The sequence below is a fragment of the Mastomys coucha genome, unplaced genomic scaffold, assembly GCF_008632895.1.
Source record: "Mastomys coucha isolate ucsf_1 unplaced genomic scaffold, UCSF_Mcou_1 pScaffold4, whole genome shotgun sequence".
Taxonomy (NCBI): Eukaryota; Metazoa; Chordata; class Mammalia; order Rodentia; family Muridae; genus Mastomys; species Mastomys coucha.
The window spans coordinates 11,657,693-11,677,446 of record NW_022196910.1 but is presented as its reverse complement, the minus strand read 5'-3'; the positions used below and the strand labels follow the sequence as shown (position 1 = coordinate 11,677,446).

Here is a 19,754-nt window from a genome sequence, read left to right as displayed (position 1 = left end):
TATGGTGGGAGAACTGGGTTCTGATGATGCTAAGTAACCTTGGTTTATGTTGTTTATTTTCTTATGTTTCCCCCTCCCCCAATCTGGTTATCTCTAGTGCTACCTGCCCTTGCTAAATCTGACTGGAGCCTGTCCTTCCTGTGATCCTGGTTGTGTCAGAACTCCTCAGAGTCAGGCTGTCTCTGTGATCCTGTGATTCTGGGATCCTGTGATCCTGGGCTTGTTAGAGCACCTGGGAGTGGAGCTTCCTCTGGGTGTTGAGGGACTGGCTGCAGAGCTTGCGCGCAAGGTCTGCTCAGGACACCAGTCCAGAGAGACCGGCTAGCACTTTATTTTTTAATATAGGTCTTCTCACTGAACCTGGAGATAGTCTCTCAGTATCCAGCTGTTTCCATGCACAACTGGGGAAGCTGGAGATTTAAGCTCAGATCTCTCTGACTGTGCAACAAGTACTTTAACTCCTGAGCCATTTCTGCAACTCCTGCTTTTTGAAAGTCTCGTGTGGCTCAGGCTGGACTCAAATTCCCTATATAATAAGGATGACCTTGAACTCTTCTTGTCTCCAACTCCCAGGAGCTGGGATTACAGGTATGTGCCACCATTAAATCCTTTTTTTAATGGCATACATAACATGAATCCATGTATATTTTCCAATCCAAACTCTATTTCCCTCTCAGACTTCTACCTTTAAATGTACAAAAAGAGATATCTGAAGTACTTTCACGATATTTAAGATGTACTTTCTAGTTGATAGATTTTGTTGGTTTTTTTTGTTTTTGTTTTTTTGTTTTTTTAAAGACAGGGTTTCTCTGTGTAACCTGGCTATCCTGGAACTCATTCTGTAGACCAGGCTGGTCTCAAACTCAGAAATCCACCTGTCTCTGCCTCCCAAGTGCTGGCATTAAAGGCGTGCGCCACCACTGCCCGTTAGTTGATAGATTTTTAAAGCTTCTTTGTACTATTTTGATTTGCTTGGTTTCTGTTATAAAGAGTATTTTCATAAAAAACAAGTCATTATTTTAAAGACCCTGATATCATCTAAATCTTAAGACTATTTAAAAATCCAAGGAATAGCCAGAGTGGTGGGTAGTGTATATCTATAATCCAGGACTCAGTCTAGGGAAGGAGGGCTACCACAATGTCACTTTAGCTATATATTGAGGCCGTATCTCAAAACAAACAAATGATTAGCCCCCAATGTGCAAAGAATAAAAAGAAATCCAGAGAAAAGGAAAACAAATAATTTAAGGCAGTTTCTGGGACTCAAAAATATAAAAAAGTGGTATATAAATAGTGGTTATCAAACAGTGAAAAATTCAGTTAATTCCAAACAGTTATGACTGATGTGGCCATAGAAGTTTAACGTAACTGCTGAAAATACTCAAGAAATAAAATACAGACCAAAAACTTGGAGACAGCAGATGGAAAATAAACTATACTACTGGGTTCATATTACTGATGGTAAGGTCAAAGACACTGCTTAATTCTTAATTGTTAAGAAGAAAAAATTAAGTCCAAATATATTGTTAGGAATTTAAAGTAACCCCTAGTAGAACAAAAGTAAAAAAAAATATAAAATTGTCAATCTCCCAAAAAGGCCAAAAAAGAATAAAATTCACATAAAAATAGATAAAGAAAAAAGAAAAATATGGAGGAAATAAGGCAAACATAAAATTCTAAAGTCAAAAATAACAATAAATGTGAAGGGATCATATTTTGCTATCAAAGGTTAAAAACTAAAAGCTATAGAAGAGTCATTCAAGCTGAACCTGGTAGCACAGGCCTGAAATTGCAGTTACTTGGAAGCCTGAGGCAGTAGGATTCAAAGTTGAAGGGAAGTCTTAGCAACTCTGAGACACTATCTCAGAAAATTAAAATGAAGGCTGGGGATGTAGTTCAGCCATACAGCATATGGATAGCATCCTGACATCCCTCTTCCCCCCAAAAGAGAAAATTAGGAAGAAGAAGTAGCATTTAAGATAAAAAGCAAAGCAAATGTAAATCAGATAAATAAAAACAAACACTATTCAAAGTCAAAAGCACTCAAATAAGGAATAAGCTACAGAAGGCCATAGTCCATAGGATAAATACATATAATCCACTGTTACTTTTTTATGGCCTGAAAGCCAGTTTTTATATCTGTAAAGGGTTGCATAAAATATTCACAGAAGTGAAATACTCTTGGTTTACAAAGCCTAAAATATTCACTGTGTAAGTCTTTAAGAAAAAGTTACTATCTTTGGGCATTTTGTGCAATTATAAAAGAATTACCTAAGACTGGGAAATTCATAATTTATAGAAATTTTGCTCACAGTCCAGAAAGTCTAAGACCCAGGAACCAGAATCTGTCCAGTATCTCCTTTCATCCCATGGGAGAAGGTGGAAATGTAAGAAGTGATGAAGGAATACAAGAAAGGAATCCCGTTTCTTCTGATCTAGTCACCTTTAAATGGCCACCTCTCAACATTGCCACACTGAGGATTATGTGTCAATCCGACATATGAACACTATGGAATACATTCAAACCAAAGCAACTGCTGGCGTGGCCTACACTATACCTACATGGACAAAAGGGGTGAGATGGCCTGACTTAGAATTCCCTGATGTACAGAGGCCTCTGTATGCTGCAGAGATCACACTTTACTACAAATACTGTCACCACTTAGCCTGTCACTAAGGTTTCTTTGCCATGTTGATATTGGCATGTACAACTTTATATGATTACATTGTTGAATTTACCATTTTTTAATTTTTGTTTTCAAGGATATACATTAGAAAGAGGTTCTGCACTTCAACAGAATTTTTTTTGTTTAAATGTATTACTTTTGAGTTTACATATTACATTTGCAAGAAATGAGCTTCCCCTAGACACTCCTGTGACCACGAGAAAGCTCTAACAGAAAGACAGCAGAGCTGAGATTAATGGAGGGAATTCTGGAAGTGTTGGACAAATAGAGGAAAGAAAAGAGGATGATAGGCAGAAGTAGGTAGCAAGGCTTTGGGGGACCTTCAAACTCTTCTTACAGGAAAGACTAAGTTGTACTCTGCTGAACCACTAAAGAATATTCACCGAGGCCAGCCTGGTCTACAGAGTGAGTTCCAGGACAGCCAGGGCTACACAGAGAAACCCTGTCTCGAAAATCCAAAAAAAAAAAAAAAAATGAAAAAAAAAAAAGAATATTCACAACTGATGAAGTCCTTCTATCTCATCGTCACTCTACACTATTAGAGAACAGAGCCTGGGCAAAGAATACAGCACATTATTGTCTCTGCATATGAACTCAACTTATCCATGGGGTAAGGTACTGTTGTGTCCAGCAAATTCTGCTTTGCTGCAGATAGCCACTACCTCTGGCTCTGACAACCTTTCCACCCCCTCTTCAGAGATGATCCCCAAACCTAAAGGAGAACAAAGAAAAGGAAACCTTATAAATCAGATACTGTTGAACTATACATCACCCCAATTTTCTGTAACTTAGATTAAGAAATACTGTATCCAGCTGCACCCCTGAATTGTTATGACCTCCATATAAATAGTCACCTCATCTAAAAATAGCAGTAACCCTCCTTCTTCCTTAATCTCTATGCTTCTTATACTACATAGTGCCTCTGGCATATGATGCTGGCCAGAGCTTTTATCCTGCTCCAGACTTGACAGCTTCTAACGTTACCTACCCATCAAGCAAGAGATTTGAGTAGCTTTTTCATATCACTAAGTATCCTTCTGTTTCTGATTTAGAACTAGTTTTTATGAAGAAGGAATAATGGATTTTATTAAGTGTTTTCAACATCTCTGGAAATGATTTTTTTCTTTGATCTACTTAATTATCAATGACTTTTATGAGTGTACTTCCAGTACTGAATTATCCTTGCATTCTTGAGATGAGAAATAAGGTATATTTCAAAAGTATTGCTGTGTTCTATTTAACAAAGCTCAATGTGGTTTCCTTTTATTCTTACTGTGCTTAGGAACCATTTGTACAGCACTGACTTATCTGTTCTCAGAACCCTGTAAGTGTTGCTGTTTCCTCTGGGTTAGGCCTGGCAATATCCCTGTTTTAGAGCAAATCAGATTGAGGCCCTCACAAGACCTCACAAGATCTGGCTATTACCATTCCTCCTGGAGAAAGAGTAGGGGTCACAAGCCTCATGAGACACTCACCAGAGCCATCCTCTTTCTGAGGATAGAAAGAAAAAAACCAAATGAGTGATTGGGGTGGGACTTCCTGCTGACACAGCTGTCTGATTTGACCATGCTCAAACAGGCAGGATCTGGATGGAATCCTTTCCTTGCTTTGTCATTGCCCTTCCTGAGATGTCAGTAGATGTTACTTTACATCTCTCTGGGAAAAGTCACTCAACAAACCTAACTATGAAACTATGTGGATCCTGGACCTCATGCTTTTTGTAAAGGTACTCTTTTTAATAGTACCATTATTTATTATTTTTATGGGAGGTTGTCTACCCTTTCTCCCTTCCTCCTTCTCTTCTTGCTTTTCTTTCTTTCCTTTCCTTTTCCTTCTTTCCCTTCTTCCTTTCTTTCTGCAGCACCCTGCAGTGGAGTACAGGTTGCCCTCTTAACTTTCAACAATCCTCCTGCCTTAGCTTCCCATGTCCTGGGATTACAGATGTGTATCATCATGTTGAGTAATGACTAGCAAAATAGAAAAACAGCAAATAGACCCAAAAAGGGGAAAAATCCAATTGCCTATTAGGAAAATGAGAACAGAACTAACAACTGTAGTAATTAAAAGTTTAAATGTGCTATGTTTTTCAGTAACACATGTAAGAACAGAAGTTGTAGATTAGAGACATTTGAAAATATATGGATATAAAGTTAAATAATCAAACTAATAAAGACAATCTACATGTTTCTTACTGAAATCATATACTAGAAGGAAAAAAGGGTAAGTATGCAGGCACATTTGTAAATTTAGTTCTTAGAATATTAGTAGATTAGTACTAACTACTTAGTACATTGGTATATTAAGAGGTCTTATATGTGATGGCTTCAACTGTGTAGATATAGTTTAAATGACAAAAGTAATGCATTCATTGAAATTTTTTTAAAATTTTATTTTCTGAGATAGTCTTTAATATAGTCCAGGCTGACTTCAAAATCACTACATAGCTGAGGGTGACCTTGATTTTCTGATTCTCTTATCCCCCAAGTGCTAGGATTACAGGCACATACCACCACACCTAGCTAACAAGGTTTCTCAGTTATAACTTTCATGTATACATCATCAGATCTAAGTTTGAAATAAGTAAGTACCTCATTCTTAAACTCTAGATCTGTAAGGAAAATTAAACTGACATTTGCCAGGCAACTATGCTATGTAGTTACTATGTGATAAAGAATGTGGACTCCCTCCCCATATCCTACAGTTTGCTTGTTTCATTTCCTTTAGGTCTGTGTTTTCATGCTCTGCTTTTTCTCTCAATTACACAACACACACACACACACACACACACACACACACACACAGTCTTCTACAAGAATGGAAATTCCTCAATGGTGGAGACTGTTGCAAATTCCTAGGAATAGAACCTTCCACAAACAGAAAGAGCAGAGAATCAATTTCTGATTTAATAAAAATTGTAGCTTCTTTTCAGGAAGGTACAATCTGCCAAATGGAAGAGAGGAATGAATACATATACCACCTGCTGTGGTTTGAATGTTGCATTTTCACTGCCAAAATTCTTATGATAAAACCTAATCTCCAGTGTGTTGTTATCATGGGACAATCAAATTAGGAGAACTGTACCCGCACTAGTGTGATTATTCTCATGATCAGACCTGTGAGAGTCTTTTCATTTCCCTCACAATCAAACAACGTATAGAGCATGTATCTTTAAAGTAAAATGCCCTTACTAGATATCAGATATACCAGTGCTTACATCTCAAACTTTTCTGCCTCTAGTACTGAGAGAAATATGTCTTTTATTTCTAAGTTAATCAATCTAAGGTGTTCTGTTACAGCAGCCCAAACCAACTAATGACATCAAATATTCATTTACACAAGCTGTACAGCCTAAGAAGGTATAGGAAGCAATGACAAGCAAATGGTGGAAGAGTTCAGAAGTCTCTATCATCCTAGACCAGATAATGAAGTTACCATAGAAAAGTGACATCTGGGCTGAGTCTCAAAGAGATAAGTGGACTTCTTAAAGCTCAGAGTTTAATAGCTATTCATGGAGGTGTTCTGACAAAAACTTTCCAGGAAGTTTTAATCACCTCTGAGTCCACAGAGATACCCTCTCAACTCCCCAGTTTCCCCAGGACTAAGTCACCACTAACTTGCTCTCTGTCCCTGTGTACTTGCCCATTGTGGATAGTTCATATAAGCACAATCATAAGAATGAAGTTTTATGACTAGCTTCTTTCAGCTAGCATGCTCTCATGGTTCAGCTACACATTTTATGGCATTTATCAATATCTCATTTCTCCATGGCCAAGTAACTGGTGCATGGATATACACATCCCGAAATCCATTTAATCAGGTGATGGGCAGGCATGTGGTCTGTCTTCACCTTTTGACTGTGGTAATACAGCTTTCTTTGTTTTGCTCAATCCCACAACCAACTTGCCAGCACATCCACACAAGCCATTCTCCAAGCTTGCACCTGGAAATGAACGTCTCCTAAGTGGTTTCCCCACTTCTTGTCCAGCTTCAATGCTTGATCCATCATGTTCTCAGAAACCCAACCAAAGAACCTTTTTTCTAACTTAAGTTAGATGGCATCATTTCTCTGCTAATAATCCTGTAATCATTTCCACTTTCCTCGAGTAAAATCACAGACCTTAGTAACAGCGCATAAAGCTTTATAATCTGGCCCCGTTACAACTCTGACTTCACCTAGTACTTTCCCCTAGTGGTTTTGCTCCAGTCATCCTGGCTGGCTGTTCCTTCCAAAAATCAAGCACATCCTCACCTCAGGACCCTTTCCTGGAATGTTCTTCCCTTGGATAGCTGCATCCCATCAAGTCTTCCAATCTGCCATCACTTTCTCCATTATTTTCATATCAATCAACATCTTCCCCATGGTCCCTAGCACTGAATCTCACTCACACATCCTTGCTGCTGTAACTCCTCCAGTGAGCTATATCCCCAGCTAACTAACATTGTTTTAAATTGTGTCCCCCATCCCTGTCCCTGTTTACCTCATCTTTTCTTTGCAGCACTTCTCATCTCCAAAAGGACTACAAACATATTTTTTTCTTGGACATAAGCCTGAAGAGGACAGACTTCTCGTTCACAACTCTATCCCTCATATCCAAAGATATGGCTGGCACATAAGCTATCATTATATCTGCTGAACTAAGGCTTTCGTTTCATTCCACCGCACAATCATCTATTCTGTTTTTCCATGTACAGCTCATAAAATGTCCGGAGGATTTCGCCCAGTGGCGATTCCCTAGAAGGATTATACTTTGCCTCGAAAGAAAAACTGTGCTTTATCTTGTCAACCACAAGGAGGAGTTGAGAGAGAGAGTTGAGCAAAGAGAAATCAGGTAATTCTTTCCCTTGCTTTTCCTCTTCTAACCTCAAGGGGGAAGAAAGCTGGATCCGGAGCCCGCTATAATAAATGAATGGTTTTTCTCCATACTATGAGTTACCTAGACACACACGTCAACATTAAAGATTACAACCCTTTCGGAGGCCTAAGATATCAAGGCAATTAAGATCTGGGAGTGTTTAATTCTCCTAGTTATTTCTCACAAATCAGGGAAGGAGTTCCCATCAACACAGGTAAATAACTAAGCGGTGTTTTAAGGGTCGTCGGTACTCTCTACTACTAAGTCTGTACTATTTAATATTGACCATATCTGCCATTCCTTAACGATGTAGGCAATTCGGTCCCTGGACTAAAACCAAATCTCAGATCTGACACTAACGCAGCGACACCCGATTAGTGTCCACCGCGATCGATTTCCCAAAGCGCTTCGGACTCACCGCCACCTGTTGATGCCCACATTGGAAGAGCCGGCGAACCAGGGGTCGAGGATGTAGACGCAGCGGATGGTGTCGGCGCCCTGAATGCACTCCTTCAGGGCGGGGTTGTCGTGGAGCCTGAGTCCCTTTCGGAACCAATGCACGGCGTTCACCCCCATGCTCGGGGCGCGGCGGGTCACCCCGACTTCCTCTACCGAGAGCTTCAAGGGAGGGAAGCCCGGCTCATAACCGACACCTGCGCTTCCAGGAGAACCTCCTCACCCGAGGAGTCGGGAAAGGGCTGCAGAGAGGGGACGGGAGGAGGCGACGCCGAGGCGGGGCGCGGAGGCGGCGAGCGCGCAGCTGGCAGATGAATGGAGGCTGCCGAGGCGCCGGGATCCACGCGCGACGTCCTTCAGGAGCCCGCGCCCGGCGTCCGGAGGACACGCATACCTTCCAGGGCCTGAGACCCCCGGAGTGCAAGCGAGCGCGCGGGGCCCGAGCCACCACGACGGCCCGAGCTGGTCGCAGCAGCCCCGGGAGGCACGTCACGGAAACCTCGCCCAACCGAGGCGGCCCGCCAGGAGACCGTGGCGCGCCCAAGGCGGCCTCCACGGACGGACACGAGCTCACGCGGCCTCCGCGCGACGCGGCCTGTGCGCCCCAGAGTGGGCAGCGAGCTCGGATCTCGCGGGCTAGAGCTCCAGGCCGCGGGACGCTCGCCGGCCGGTCACCGGTCCCGAGGCTGCCCGGGTGACTCCGCCGCGTCAGCGGCCTCCGCCCCGCCCCCGGCCTCTCATTGGGCGGCATGCGCCCCACGTGACCACCGGCACCTCACGTTTCTGAAGTGTGTTTACTACGCTGGCTCGGACCTCGGCGTGCGCCGCAGCGCCCGACGCTTCGGGACCGGTCGCGATCGCTGGGCGCTCGTGACCCGAATTCTCGCGTGGGATCCGGGCTCGCAGCCTCCCGCGGGTCTCCTCAGCCTCAGGCCGCTCGCGGGGGCCGCAGGCCGCGAGGAGGGGGAGGAGGCGTAGTTCTGCTCCGGGGCCGGGAGCCGCCTCCATTGGCTGAGGCTCTCGGGGACCCGGATGAGCACGGGGCTGCGGGGAGCTCGCGGGCGCGCGCTCTGCTGGGCACGGCTCGCGGGCGGGGCGCTCTCGCGGTGTAAGAGAAGGAGCCAGGACACGGGAGCGCGCCCAGGGCTCCTCCTGTGGGTGAGAGGAGCTGGGTGAGAGGCACAGTCAAGAGTCACCGCCAGCTTCAATCCGGTGTTAATCGGAGTCCCCCCTGCTCTGGAAGGAGCAGAAACTACCCCGTTAGCCTTTTTACTGTTTGGGGCGGGCGCCTTTGCCCAAGCTCTGGAGAAAACAGGTCCGATACCAGAGATTCAGCACTTCCCAGCATTTCATAATACTGTTGATACATCGTCAATTTATCAACCCTAATCTATTACACGAAGTGTAGTTTAGAAGGTGTCTTGATTAGGTTTTGGGATTTTTTTGTTTTTTGTTATGGATTTTTTTGTTTCAACTGAAGTTAATAGGGAAGAGGAACCTTAACTGAGTAAAGATCTCCATCGGGTTGCTTGTAGGGAAGTTTGGGCACTTTCTTGATTAGTGAGTGATGTGGGAGGACCCGGCCAGGGGTGGTGCCACCTTGAGGCAGGTAGCCCTAGGCGGGTTGTGTAAGAAAGCAGGCTGAGGAAGCCACAGGGAACCAAAATGGCTTTGCTCCATGGCCTCTGCTTCAGCTCTGTCTCCAGGTTTCTGCTTTGAACTTCTGCCCTGACTTATCTCCATGACGGACTATTAACTGTGAACAGCAACAGACCCCTTCCTTCCAGGCCAAGTTACTTTTGCTCATGGTGTTTTATCAAAGCAATTGAAATCTAACGAGAACACAGGGCCACATGTGCACCTTTCCCAGACTTTCTAGCAATAACCTTAGGCCATGCCTTAGACATACAATGCCCTTTTTGTTGAGACAGGGTCTCATGTAGGCCTGGCTTACCTTGAACCTGCTGTGTAACTGAAGATGGCTCTTGATTCTCCTGTCCTCTTCCCTGAGTCCTAGCATCACCTATGTGTGTATATTCATTCATCCAGGATTCTTTCTTTCTTTCTTTCTTTCTTTCTTTCTTTCTTTCTTTCCTTCTTTTTCTCTTTCTTTCTTCCTTTCTTTTTGGAGACAGGATATCATTAAGTATCTAGGCTAGCCTTATCTCACTTTGCAGCTCAGGAAAGCCTCAAAGTGAGCTTTGGAAACGTTGCCTCAGCTTCAGGAATACCTGGTGTCATAAGCCTGTGCAACTAGGGTCAGCATAGCAATTACTTATTGAATGAAGCAGGTGTGTTCAAAAAGCGATAACAGACAACACTAACAACAAAACCCAGCCCTCGTGGGAGTTTATGATTTGTTTCTTATTCTTTATATGTGCTATATTTTCTCCGATAGAGGAATGCTCTTTGGGTTCTACAGCTTACTACAATAACCTTCGAACTACGTAAAGTATATCTTCTCATACCGCTTCAGATCTAAATAAAATGCTCCGTAATTTGTGAAAATATTCTTTACCTCTAGTACAAATATAGCGCCTTACAGAGCCTTCCAAGCACGTTTGATGCATCACATGTGACAAAGACCAATAAAAACTGTTTTATTATAATACCTAACTATATTGCTTCAAAAAAACCAATACTTGATCACTATATAAATCACTATATATCACTAGTTCCCTAAATTATTGAAGTTAGTTTCCTTCTGCCATTTGTTAGAGCTGCCATAATAAAGTACTGAATATTGGGCAGGTCAAAGCAACAGGTTATTGTGTCAGTTCTCAAGGCCAGAAGTTCAAACAGGCATCGGGAGAGTCATGTTGTCTCTTAGAGCACTAAGGAAGAGTCTGTTCCTGCTGACATGACATTCAACCCTTCATATGGAGGGTCTCTGTGTCCCTCCAAAGTGAAACTTCTCAAGGACAAGGTCTTATTTTTGTATGCCACCAATAGCCAGTACAGAGCTTGACATGTGTAATTGAATGTTCATTGAGTAGATGAAGGATTGAATGAATGAAGAGTTGCAGGGCACCCTTGTGTCTGGCAAAGTTAAAAGGAAGAAAGGAACAGTGATAGTTACAGGTTGTATTGTGTCACCTTCATATTTTTACAAGACCCCTTTACTTGTGAAAAAGGTCACATTTGGAAACAAGGTCTTTAAAGATAATCAGTTTAAGATGAGGTAATTTTACGCTGTTCCCTAATCCAATGTGACAAGTATCCTCAAATAAAAGGTAAGTTTGGACTTGAAAAAAGACATGTGCCTAGGGAGAATGCCATATGAAGATTGAAGTTATGGCTGGCCACAAAGCAAGGGACTAGCAGAAATCAGCAGAAACCTGGAACAGACTCTTCCTTAGATCCTCATGGTGGCTGCAGGAGCACCCTTGTATCTGTGGATTAGTAGCAAGACACATTAGATATAATCTTTATAACACTACTAGGGTACAGTTAAATCTCGTAGGGTAAGTTAACTCATATTGATAAGAAACTAAAACTCCAGGACATAAATAATAAAGCTAGATGAAAAACCCAAATTTTTTCTGAATTTAAAGCATTTCTCTTGACATACAACTCATCACCACCCCTCATTCTTTTAGAGTGAACTGTATGTGCAACCATTGCCATGAGCTGGCCCTGGTGTCTCATGCACCTGAGATAGGAAGATCACTGTGAATTCAGGAGCAGCTAAGGCCCTGTCTCTCACATACACACACAATGCCAAGAACTACTGGTGAAATTCTTGTTGGGTCTAATATGAAAATAGTAGAAAGAATATAGGACCAAGAGGAAGAGACTGCCTCGGTCTCTTGCCATTAACTACTGCAGGATTGCTATGATTTGGGTGTGGTTTGTACTCTGAGGGTCCATGTGTTAGAAGCTCGGTCTTCCGTGTGGTGAGATGAGATGCTGAGCTATCTCTCCAGTCCTACAGTACATTTTTCTAGAGACTATGCTAACACTCACTGGTCACGTTTAAGACCGTACTTAATTGACACGTCAGTTATTAATTATTACATCTTACTCCACATTCACCTTTCATTGCCTCTTGTTGAAGGAGCAAATGCTGGTAAAGATGTCTCCTTTGCCTGTAGCATCTTCTTACACATTGCCAGGGGAAGGCAATGATGGAAACTTGAGACTGGTGGAGCGTCTCTTCTGAGTTCTGGTATGCTTTTGCGCTCTGGCTGTTGTTCTTGTTGCTGCTGTTTCTTTTTCTTTTTCTTTTTCTGATCCCTACACCAGGGTTAGCATTCTCCTTGGAGAATGGACATATAATGAACCCAATTGTTTTAAAAACAGGTTTCAGTAGCAGGCTGGTGGGTGGCTTCCCACTGAGCCTTGCAGACATCCTGAAAGTTGGTTCTCCAGCCTCAGCTGAACTACATTTTGGGAAAGTATTCCCTGTGGTCACTACCAGCCATGGTATTCTGCTTACAAGCCTCAGAGGGGGTGACTGTGGAGAAGTTCTGTCTAATTTCCTTACCATCCATTGCCTGTAGCCACACCTTGTCTAGCCAGGTATAAATCCTACCCTATGGGAAGATCCTTGGCATCAGGCTTCCAAATGTGTCCTTGGTACTCACACACAGGTTTGGGGTGGTTTGTTTTCTTTGTGTTTTTGTGGGGTCTGTTGTAGTTCTATTTATTTCAGTCAATTGCTGAGATAAACTCACAACTCCTTTTATGAAACATTTCCTCATTTGATTTGGCAAGTCATCATTTTGGTCTCCTGGCCATACACTGATGTCAGCCAGAGCTGACCCAGTTTATAAGGATGTGAACAGTCTTCTCCCTAGTTCTTACCTTCTTGCTGACGGAGTGCATTTAGAAAGTGCAAATACTTACAAATGTAGCAATGTGACCTTGTGAAATCCAATGGTTTTTTTCCTGCCCCACAGACGTTTTACTGTTGTTCTATGATGATCTGCTTGCAGGTCACTGGATATGAGTCCAGACCATTAGCATTTTTTATGATCTGCTCTGATCTTGGGGCAGCAGAACTAGAGGACAAAGTTTTTTGTTGTTGTTGTTTTGTTTTGTTTTGTTTTGTTTTGTTTTGTTTGAGACAGGGTTTCTGCCTTGGCTGTCCTGGAACTCACTCTCTAGACCAGTCTGGCCTTGAACTCAGAAATCTTCCTGCCTCTGCCTCCCAGTGCTGGGATTAAAGGCATGTGCCACCACCGCCTGGCCAGAGGCCAAAGTCTTATTCTGAACTCAGGCCCTGGTCCAGGTGGAAATCAGGAATGCTTTCCTGCTTCCCACTCTTGCCCCAACACTATGTAACACTCTCCATGCTGGGCATTGATATAAGTACAAGGAAAATAAGATTAAATCTTATCTGGAATAAGAAAGTAATATCTTACACACTTTTTTAAACACCTAGGATCAGCTCCAGATTACCTAGATAAATGTGGGGTAATCTAAGGATAGAAAGAACTTATGCCAATTTCTATCTGAAATCAGGAGGCCAAGTTTCATGGAAGAGGTGCCATTGGAGAACAAAATATCTGTATGTGAAATGCCAGGATAGAACAGAGAAAGCCTGGGAAGCCCAGCCAAGCTCCCAGCTGCTAAGAGAACAGCCAAAGTTTTCATTTTTATTGCTTTTTGCTTTTAAGTTCTATATGTTTGGGTATTTTGCCTGCACGTATGTGCACCACTTGCATGTCTGGTGTCCCAGGAGATGAGAAGCAAACTTTGGATCCCTTGGAACTGGAGTTACAGATGTTTGTGAGTTTGTCATGTGGGTTCTGGGAATCAAACCTGGGTCTTTAGCAAATGCTCTTAATTTCTGGGCCATCTCACTAGCCCCCATTTTGTTTTTGAGACAGAAATCTCAAGTAGCCCAGGCTATGCCAACTCTCTATGTAATGGATGATGACTTTAAATTTCTGCTTCTCCTACCTTCACCTCTGGAGTTCTGAGATTACAGGTGTGCGCTGCCATGCCGGGGTTATGGGGTGCTGAAGTCCAAGGGTCTCAGGCTTGCCAGGCAAGTGCTTTATCATCAGATCTTCCTCCATGTCTACTATTCCTCAGTGGTGTGAAAGTCAGCTAAAATAAAAAACAATCAAACAAGCAGAAAAACAAAGAGACCACAACTATTTAAAGAGTTATACCAAAGGAATGGTATGACACAAAGGGTCACAAGGATTTGTGACTAGCAGGCAGAGGATGACATTGATACTCAGCAAATGCCAGCTTGGAGAGATTATAGCTTGGGGATCAGACAGCATCACCTCTAAATTAGACAGCAGCACGGACAGCCTTCCCTCAAGTTGTGATATCCACAAATGGCAAGGAACAGATGGGCTTAGATGTTCACTGATGGGTAATTGTATAAATACAATTTTATATTATTTTATTTAGCTGTAAAAATAAAATTATGAAAGTCCAGGAAAGTGGATGGATATGGAAATTATTGTATTAATGGAGATGACTCAGACTCAGAAAGAAAATTCTATCTATCTATCTATCTATCTATCTATCTATCTATCTATCTATCTGTCTATCTATCTATCTACCTGTCTTTCTAAAGATGTGGATTTCAGCATAGTTATGAAATTATAAAGGGGATCATGAGATGGGAAAAGAGGCATGGGGGCATGGAAGGGCAAACGAACATGCATTACATGAAAGCAGAATGAGGCTCCTGGAAGTAGAAGAGTGGGAGGCTCAGAGGCGAAAGCAGGAGAAGAGAACGGTAACTGAAATACATTACACTTAAGAATGCCACAGCAAAACCTAATACTTGTTTGCTAATTAAAGGAACAAAAATGGGGATTAGAAAGATGACTCAGCCATTAAGAGCACTTGCTGTTCTTGCAGAAGACCTGGGTTTGTGTCCCACCACCCATTTGGTTGCTTACAACTGCCTATAACTGCATCTCCAGATCATCCAATGCCCTCTTCTGTTCTCTATATGTTGCACATATACACATACATACATACATACATACATAAAGGCAAAACACTCATATAGATAAAATAAATAAATGAAATGAAAATAAAGAGCCAAGATGCAATGTCCCTTAAGCACCTGAGAGCTCAGGAGCTACCCTAAAGAGGAGGGAAGGGGATGCTTTTCGCCATTAACTGAGTTTAGTCTTGAAATCATAAAAAGAGAGAGGGGAGAGGAAGAGGGAAATCATGGAGAGGAAGAGGAAGAGGAGGAGGAAGAGGAGGAGGAAGAGGAGCAAGAGGAGGAAGAGGAGGAGGAGGAAGAAGAGAAGGAGGAAGAGGAAGAGAGGAAGAAGGAGAAGAAGAAGAAGAAGAAGAAGAAGAAGAAGAAGAAGAAGAAGAAGAAGAAGAAGAAGAAGAAGAAGAAGGATTTTTTATTAGTTTTTTTCTTTATTTACATGTCATATGATTTCTCCTTTCTCAGTTTCCACTCCAAAAAACAAACAAACAAACAAACAAACAAACAAAAACAACAAGAACAAACCCCTGTTGCCTCCTCCCTTCCCATGCTTGCCACCCTACCCTCTTCCACTTATTAGCCCTGGCATTCCCCTACAGTGGGACACAGAACCTTCACAGGGCCAAGGGCTTCTCCTCCCATTGATGATGGACTTTGCAATCCAAAGAAGAAGATTCTTAAGTGAGCAATTGAGTATCATCATTTCTGTAGTGTCTGACACAGGATGGTCATCGCAAGTTCAAAGCTAGCCTGGGCTACATAGTGATTTTCAGGCCAGCTTATACTACAGTATGAGAGACACCCTGTTTCAAAAACGAAATCCTGAAGCAACTGAAAAAGCCCAGAATAAACTGACCAGTTTTGAACAGTGAGAGGTCTGTGGCTTTAGGACAGACATTAAGCTCAGTATCTCATGTAGTCCAGGCTGGCCTCAAACTCACTAACGCAGCTAAGGATGGCCTTGAGCTCCTGATCTCTGTGGCTTCACACCCTGGTGCTCATCTGAAATGAGATAATGCCTTGAATATTTTTATGTAGGGTAAACCCAGGGTCACCTGAGGATAGAAAAGACTAGCCTTAAGCTCCTCTCCTATCAATTTCATTTCTTATGCCCTGCCTCTACTTTACCAAGTTGGCAAGGAATTTACCCATCATTCTTAAAGCTCTATTGCTTTCTGGGGGATATAAACAGGCATATGTCACAAGTGGTACCCATAGTTTGAGGGCCCTCAGTGTGTCCTTACTGGGCTCTGCAGAAATGACTACCGTCTCCCCAACAACATAGTCCTTTCAGATTTGGTTGCTACTTGCTGACTTTGAATGGTATATGATTCACAGTAATAGTTTGTTCTGATTAGATTGGGTTTTATGGCTCACTTTACCACCAGTTCTGCCAGTGACCTGTCATTTCCTAGGGCCACTGCCACTGTGCACTGGGGAACTCTGTTCTTCCTGTTGCTGGTGGCAATCTGGATGCCACTTCTTGGTCCCCTGAGGTACTTCTGCCTTCACATCCTCTTTTTTCCTAGCAGTGGAAAATAGTTAAGCATTGGTAGGTACGGTGCAAAAATACAGCTTAAACTGGCTGGGTGAGGGTTAAACTGACTGCGGGGAGAGGGGCATCATTTCAAATAACTGAAAAACAGAGAAGTAAGGCTTGTTTCAAGCTGGAGTTGTTTGGGCCAATCAAAAAATTTACAATATATTCTGTATTTCAGTACTGACAAAATATGTGTTCTCGACCCCACTCAAGCATGGCCCACATGGCCAGGACACAAGCTATCCCTCCCAAAACTACCTAGATGCATATAAAACAGCAAGTTAGCATGGGTTGCTGTTACAAGCCATTTAATTTGTACAGAACAATGATTAGGAAAGCACCACTTATGAAACTAAGGGAAATTTTAATATGTATTGATAAGTGTAAGATTAATAATAATGAAAGTTAAAGACAGCCAGGTGGTGGTGGTGTACTCCTTTCATCCCAGCACTTGGGAGGCAGAAGCAGGTGAATTTCTGAGTTCAAGGCCAGTCTGGTCTACAGAGTGAGTTCCAGGACAGCCAGGGCTGCACAGAGAAACCCTGTCTTGAGGAAAAAAAAAAAAAAAAAGAAAGTTAAAGACATCATGAATTTTGCAGCCAAATGGATTGAACTTGAGAATATCATCCTGAATGAGGTAACCCAGTTCCAAAAGGACATGAATGGTATGTGCCCATTTATAAGTGGATAATAGTTATAAAATACAGGTATCATGTTTCATTCCACAGACTCAAAGAAGCTAAACTAGAAGGAAGGCACAAGCAAGGAAATTTGAATCTCACTTAGAAAAGGGAATAAAAATAGTCATAAGAAGCAAATAGAGGGAGAGAACTGGGAGAGAAGATGGAGGAAGAAGGGAATGGGGGGTTCAGGATCAAGTCTTGGGAAGGAGAGGAGATATGGATAGATGACCATGAGAATGAATGGAAATCTGCAACTGATGGGGGTGAGGAGGTGAGGTATCTCTAGGATGAGACAGAGACCTAGGATAAGGGAGGCACTCAAGAAGCAATGGGGGGATGACCTAAACCAAGACACACTACACTGGGGATATGGAACCTGAAGAGGCCACCACCTATATCCAGAATGGAACCCCAGTGGAGTGATAGAGACACCAACCTACCCACAAAACTTTCAACCCAAAATTTATCCTGTCTACACAAAATGCAGGGATGGGGGAAGGAGCAGAGCTGAGAGAATAGCCCAACTTGTGACCCACCCCCCTGGGCAAGCACCAGTTCCTCACACCAGCAGCTGACTCAGACTGATACAGACACCCACAGCCAAATGGTGGATGGAGCTTGGGGACTCTAATGGAAGAACAGAAGAAAGGATTGCAGGCCCCAAGGGGTTAGGAACTCCACAGGAAAACTGACAAGAGTCAACTAACCTTGACCTTTGGGGCTCTCAGAGTCTGAACTACCAACCAAAGAACATACATGGGCTGGACCTAGACCTCCCCTCACATATGTAGCAGATGTGCAACTTGATCTTTATGTGATTCCTGAACAACTGGAATGGGGGCTATGTAGGATGTATGTAGGATATGTCTGTCTTGTCTGGGCTCATTGGGAGCTGAAGTGCCTATTCTTGTCTCTGCTTGATGTGCCAGGCTTGGGGAATACCTCAGGGCAGGAGGGGGAGTGATGGGGGGGAGATGCCTGCTCAGAGAAAGGGAGGCGGGGTGGGAAAGGATTGTGGAAGGAGGTGTCTGGGAGAGTGGCAGTAAACAGGATGTAAAGTGAATAAGTAAAAAAAAATTAAAATAAAATAAATAATGAAAGATTTCCACTACTGAGTTTTACAACAGAACATAATTTTAGAAGCTTCTATTGTTGGGAACTGAATTGAGGCCTCATGTTTGCTAGACAAACACTTCTAGCCTTGCCTACAGTACCTTTTACATGGGATAAAATAGTAATCTGCATTTTAAAAAGTATTTTTGGCCAGGCATGGTGGTGCACACTTTTGAACCCAACACTTGGTAGGCAGAGGCAGGCAAATCTCTGTGACTTTTGAGGCTACCCTGGTCAGTCTATGCAGTGAGTTCCTGGCCATACAAGGCTACAAAGAGATATGTCTCAAAAAACAAAACAAAACAAAACAAAACAAAAAAACCAAAAAATAATTTTTAGTTTTTATTTTAAAGTTTTTTTTATAAATTGTTTTTAGAGAATTTTATATACAGGTACTGTATTTACATCATTTCTACATATTTTGTTCCGTGATCCAATTCTTTGTATGCCTCTCTGCTCCTCAAATTTACAACCTCTTCTTAAATCATCATTATTATTAGTGTGTGTGTGTGTGTGTGTGTGTGTGTGTGTGTGTGTGTGTGTGTGTTTAGGGCTGACGGATTGGGATTAGATAATCTATCAGGGCCTGCAGCTCTTCCTCTAGAGCTAGCTGGAATTTTGTGAAACTTCCCCAGTCTACACTGGCATATCAGCCACCATTGCTATTATGTAGGTCTTGCTTAGGCAGCCATATTGTTGAGATTTCCTGACCTCAAGTTCTTGCCATATATGGAAGACACTATCTTGTAGCAGGTATCCTGGTCCTCCTGCTCCTTCGACCTTTCTGTCCCCTCTTCTATGGTTTTTCCTGGGTCACAGGGGCAGGGGTTGCATTGTAGATTTGGATCTGATAACCAATGCCAGCTACTCTCTGCATTTTGACCAGTTGTGGACCACAGTAGTAGCCTCCATCTGCTGCAAAAAGAAGCTTGGTTGATAAGGGCTGAGAACTACACTTATCTGTGGGCATCAGGATAAGTACTCAGAATGCAGTTAGAAATTATATTGGCTAAGAAAAATGGCAATGGAAGTTTCTCCTGTATGATCCATGGCCTTTCCAGCCATGAGTATTTGGCTAGCAGTACCAGGAATGAATTCCCTCCTACCAACTGGGACTTAAGTCAATTGGACTTAATTGACGCAGGTTTCAAAAAAGGTTTTATACAGTTATATATTATATGTTGAGTATGTTCTTGCCCACTCTCTACTACCCTTCTCTTTGATTGGTCATCTTTAGACCACTAGATAGTCTAATTTCTACAGAAAAATCAAGAAAACAAAAAATGAAAGGAAGTATATGGTACCTGTTTTTTCTGAAGTTGACTGAATTCACTTCACATTATTATATCCAATTGGACCCACTGTGAAACACTTTAAAAGTCAAGGATGAAGAGAGATATGCATCTTGGAACAAAACAAGACGATTTCTTCTTTTTGCTCCCCTGAGCCTTGTGACTCCATGCTGGGTGGTCTCACCAGACTCTCTGCCAGTGTCATAGC

The 19,754-nt window shown here is 42.6% G+C and overlaps 2 protein-coding genes across 2 annotated transcripts in view; both read right to left on the bottom strand.

The window, feature by feature from the left end:
* Window positions 1–8,144, bottom strand: part of Cry1 (cryptochrome circadian regulator 1) — a 61,696-nt gene extending 53,552 nt beyond the window's left edge. Inside the window, exon 1 of the mRNA XM_031349304.1 lies at window positions 7,959–8,144. Coding sequence (XP_031205164.1) covers window positions 7,959–8,116 — 158 coding nt within the window. The 5' untranslated portion in view covers window positions 8,117–8,144. The remainder of the gene's footprint in view (window positions 1–7,958) is intronic.
* Window positions 8,145–8,154: 10 nt separating this feature from the next.
* LOC116075859 lies at window positions 8,155–8,818 on the bottom strand. The gene has a single exon (XM_031349306.1). It carries the CDS (start codon window positions 8,745–8,747, stop codon window positions 8,181–8,183), a length of 567 nt encoding a protein of 188 aa, XP_031205166.1. The 5' UTR covers window positions 8,748–8,818; the 3' UTR covers window positions 8,155–8,180.
* Window positions 8,819–19,754: the final 10,936 nt, after the last annotated feature.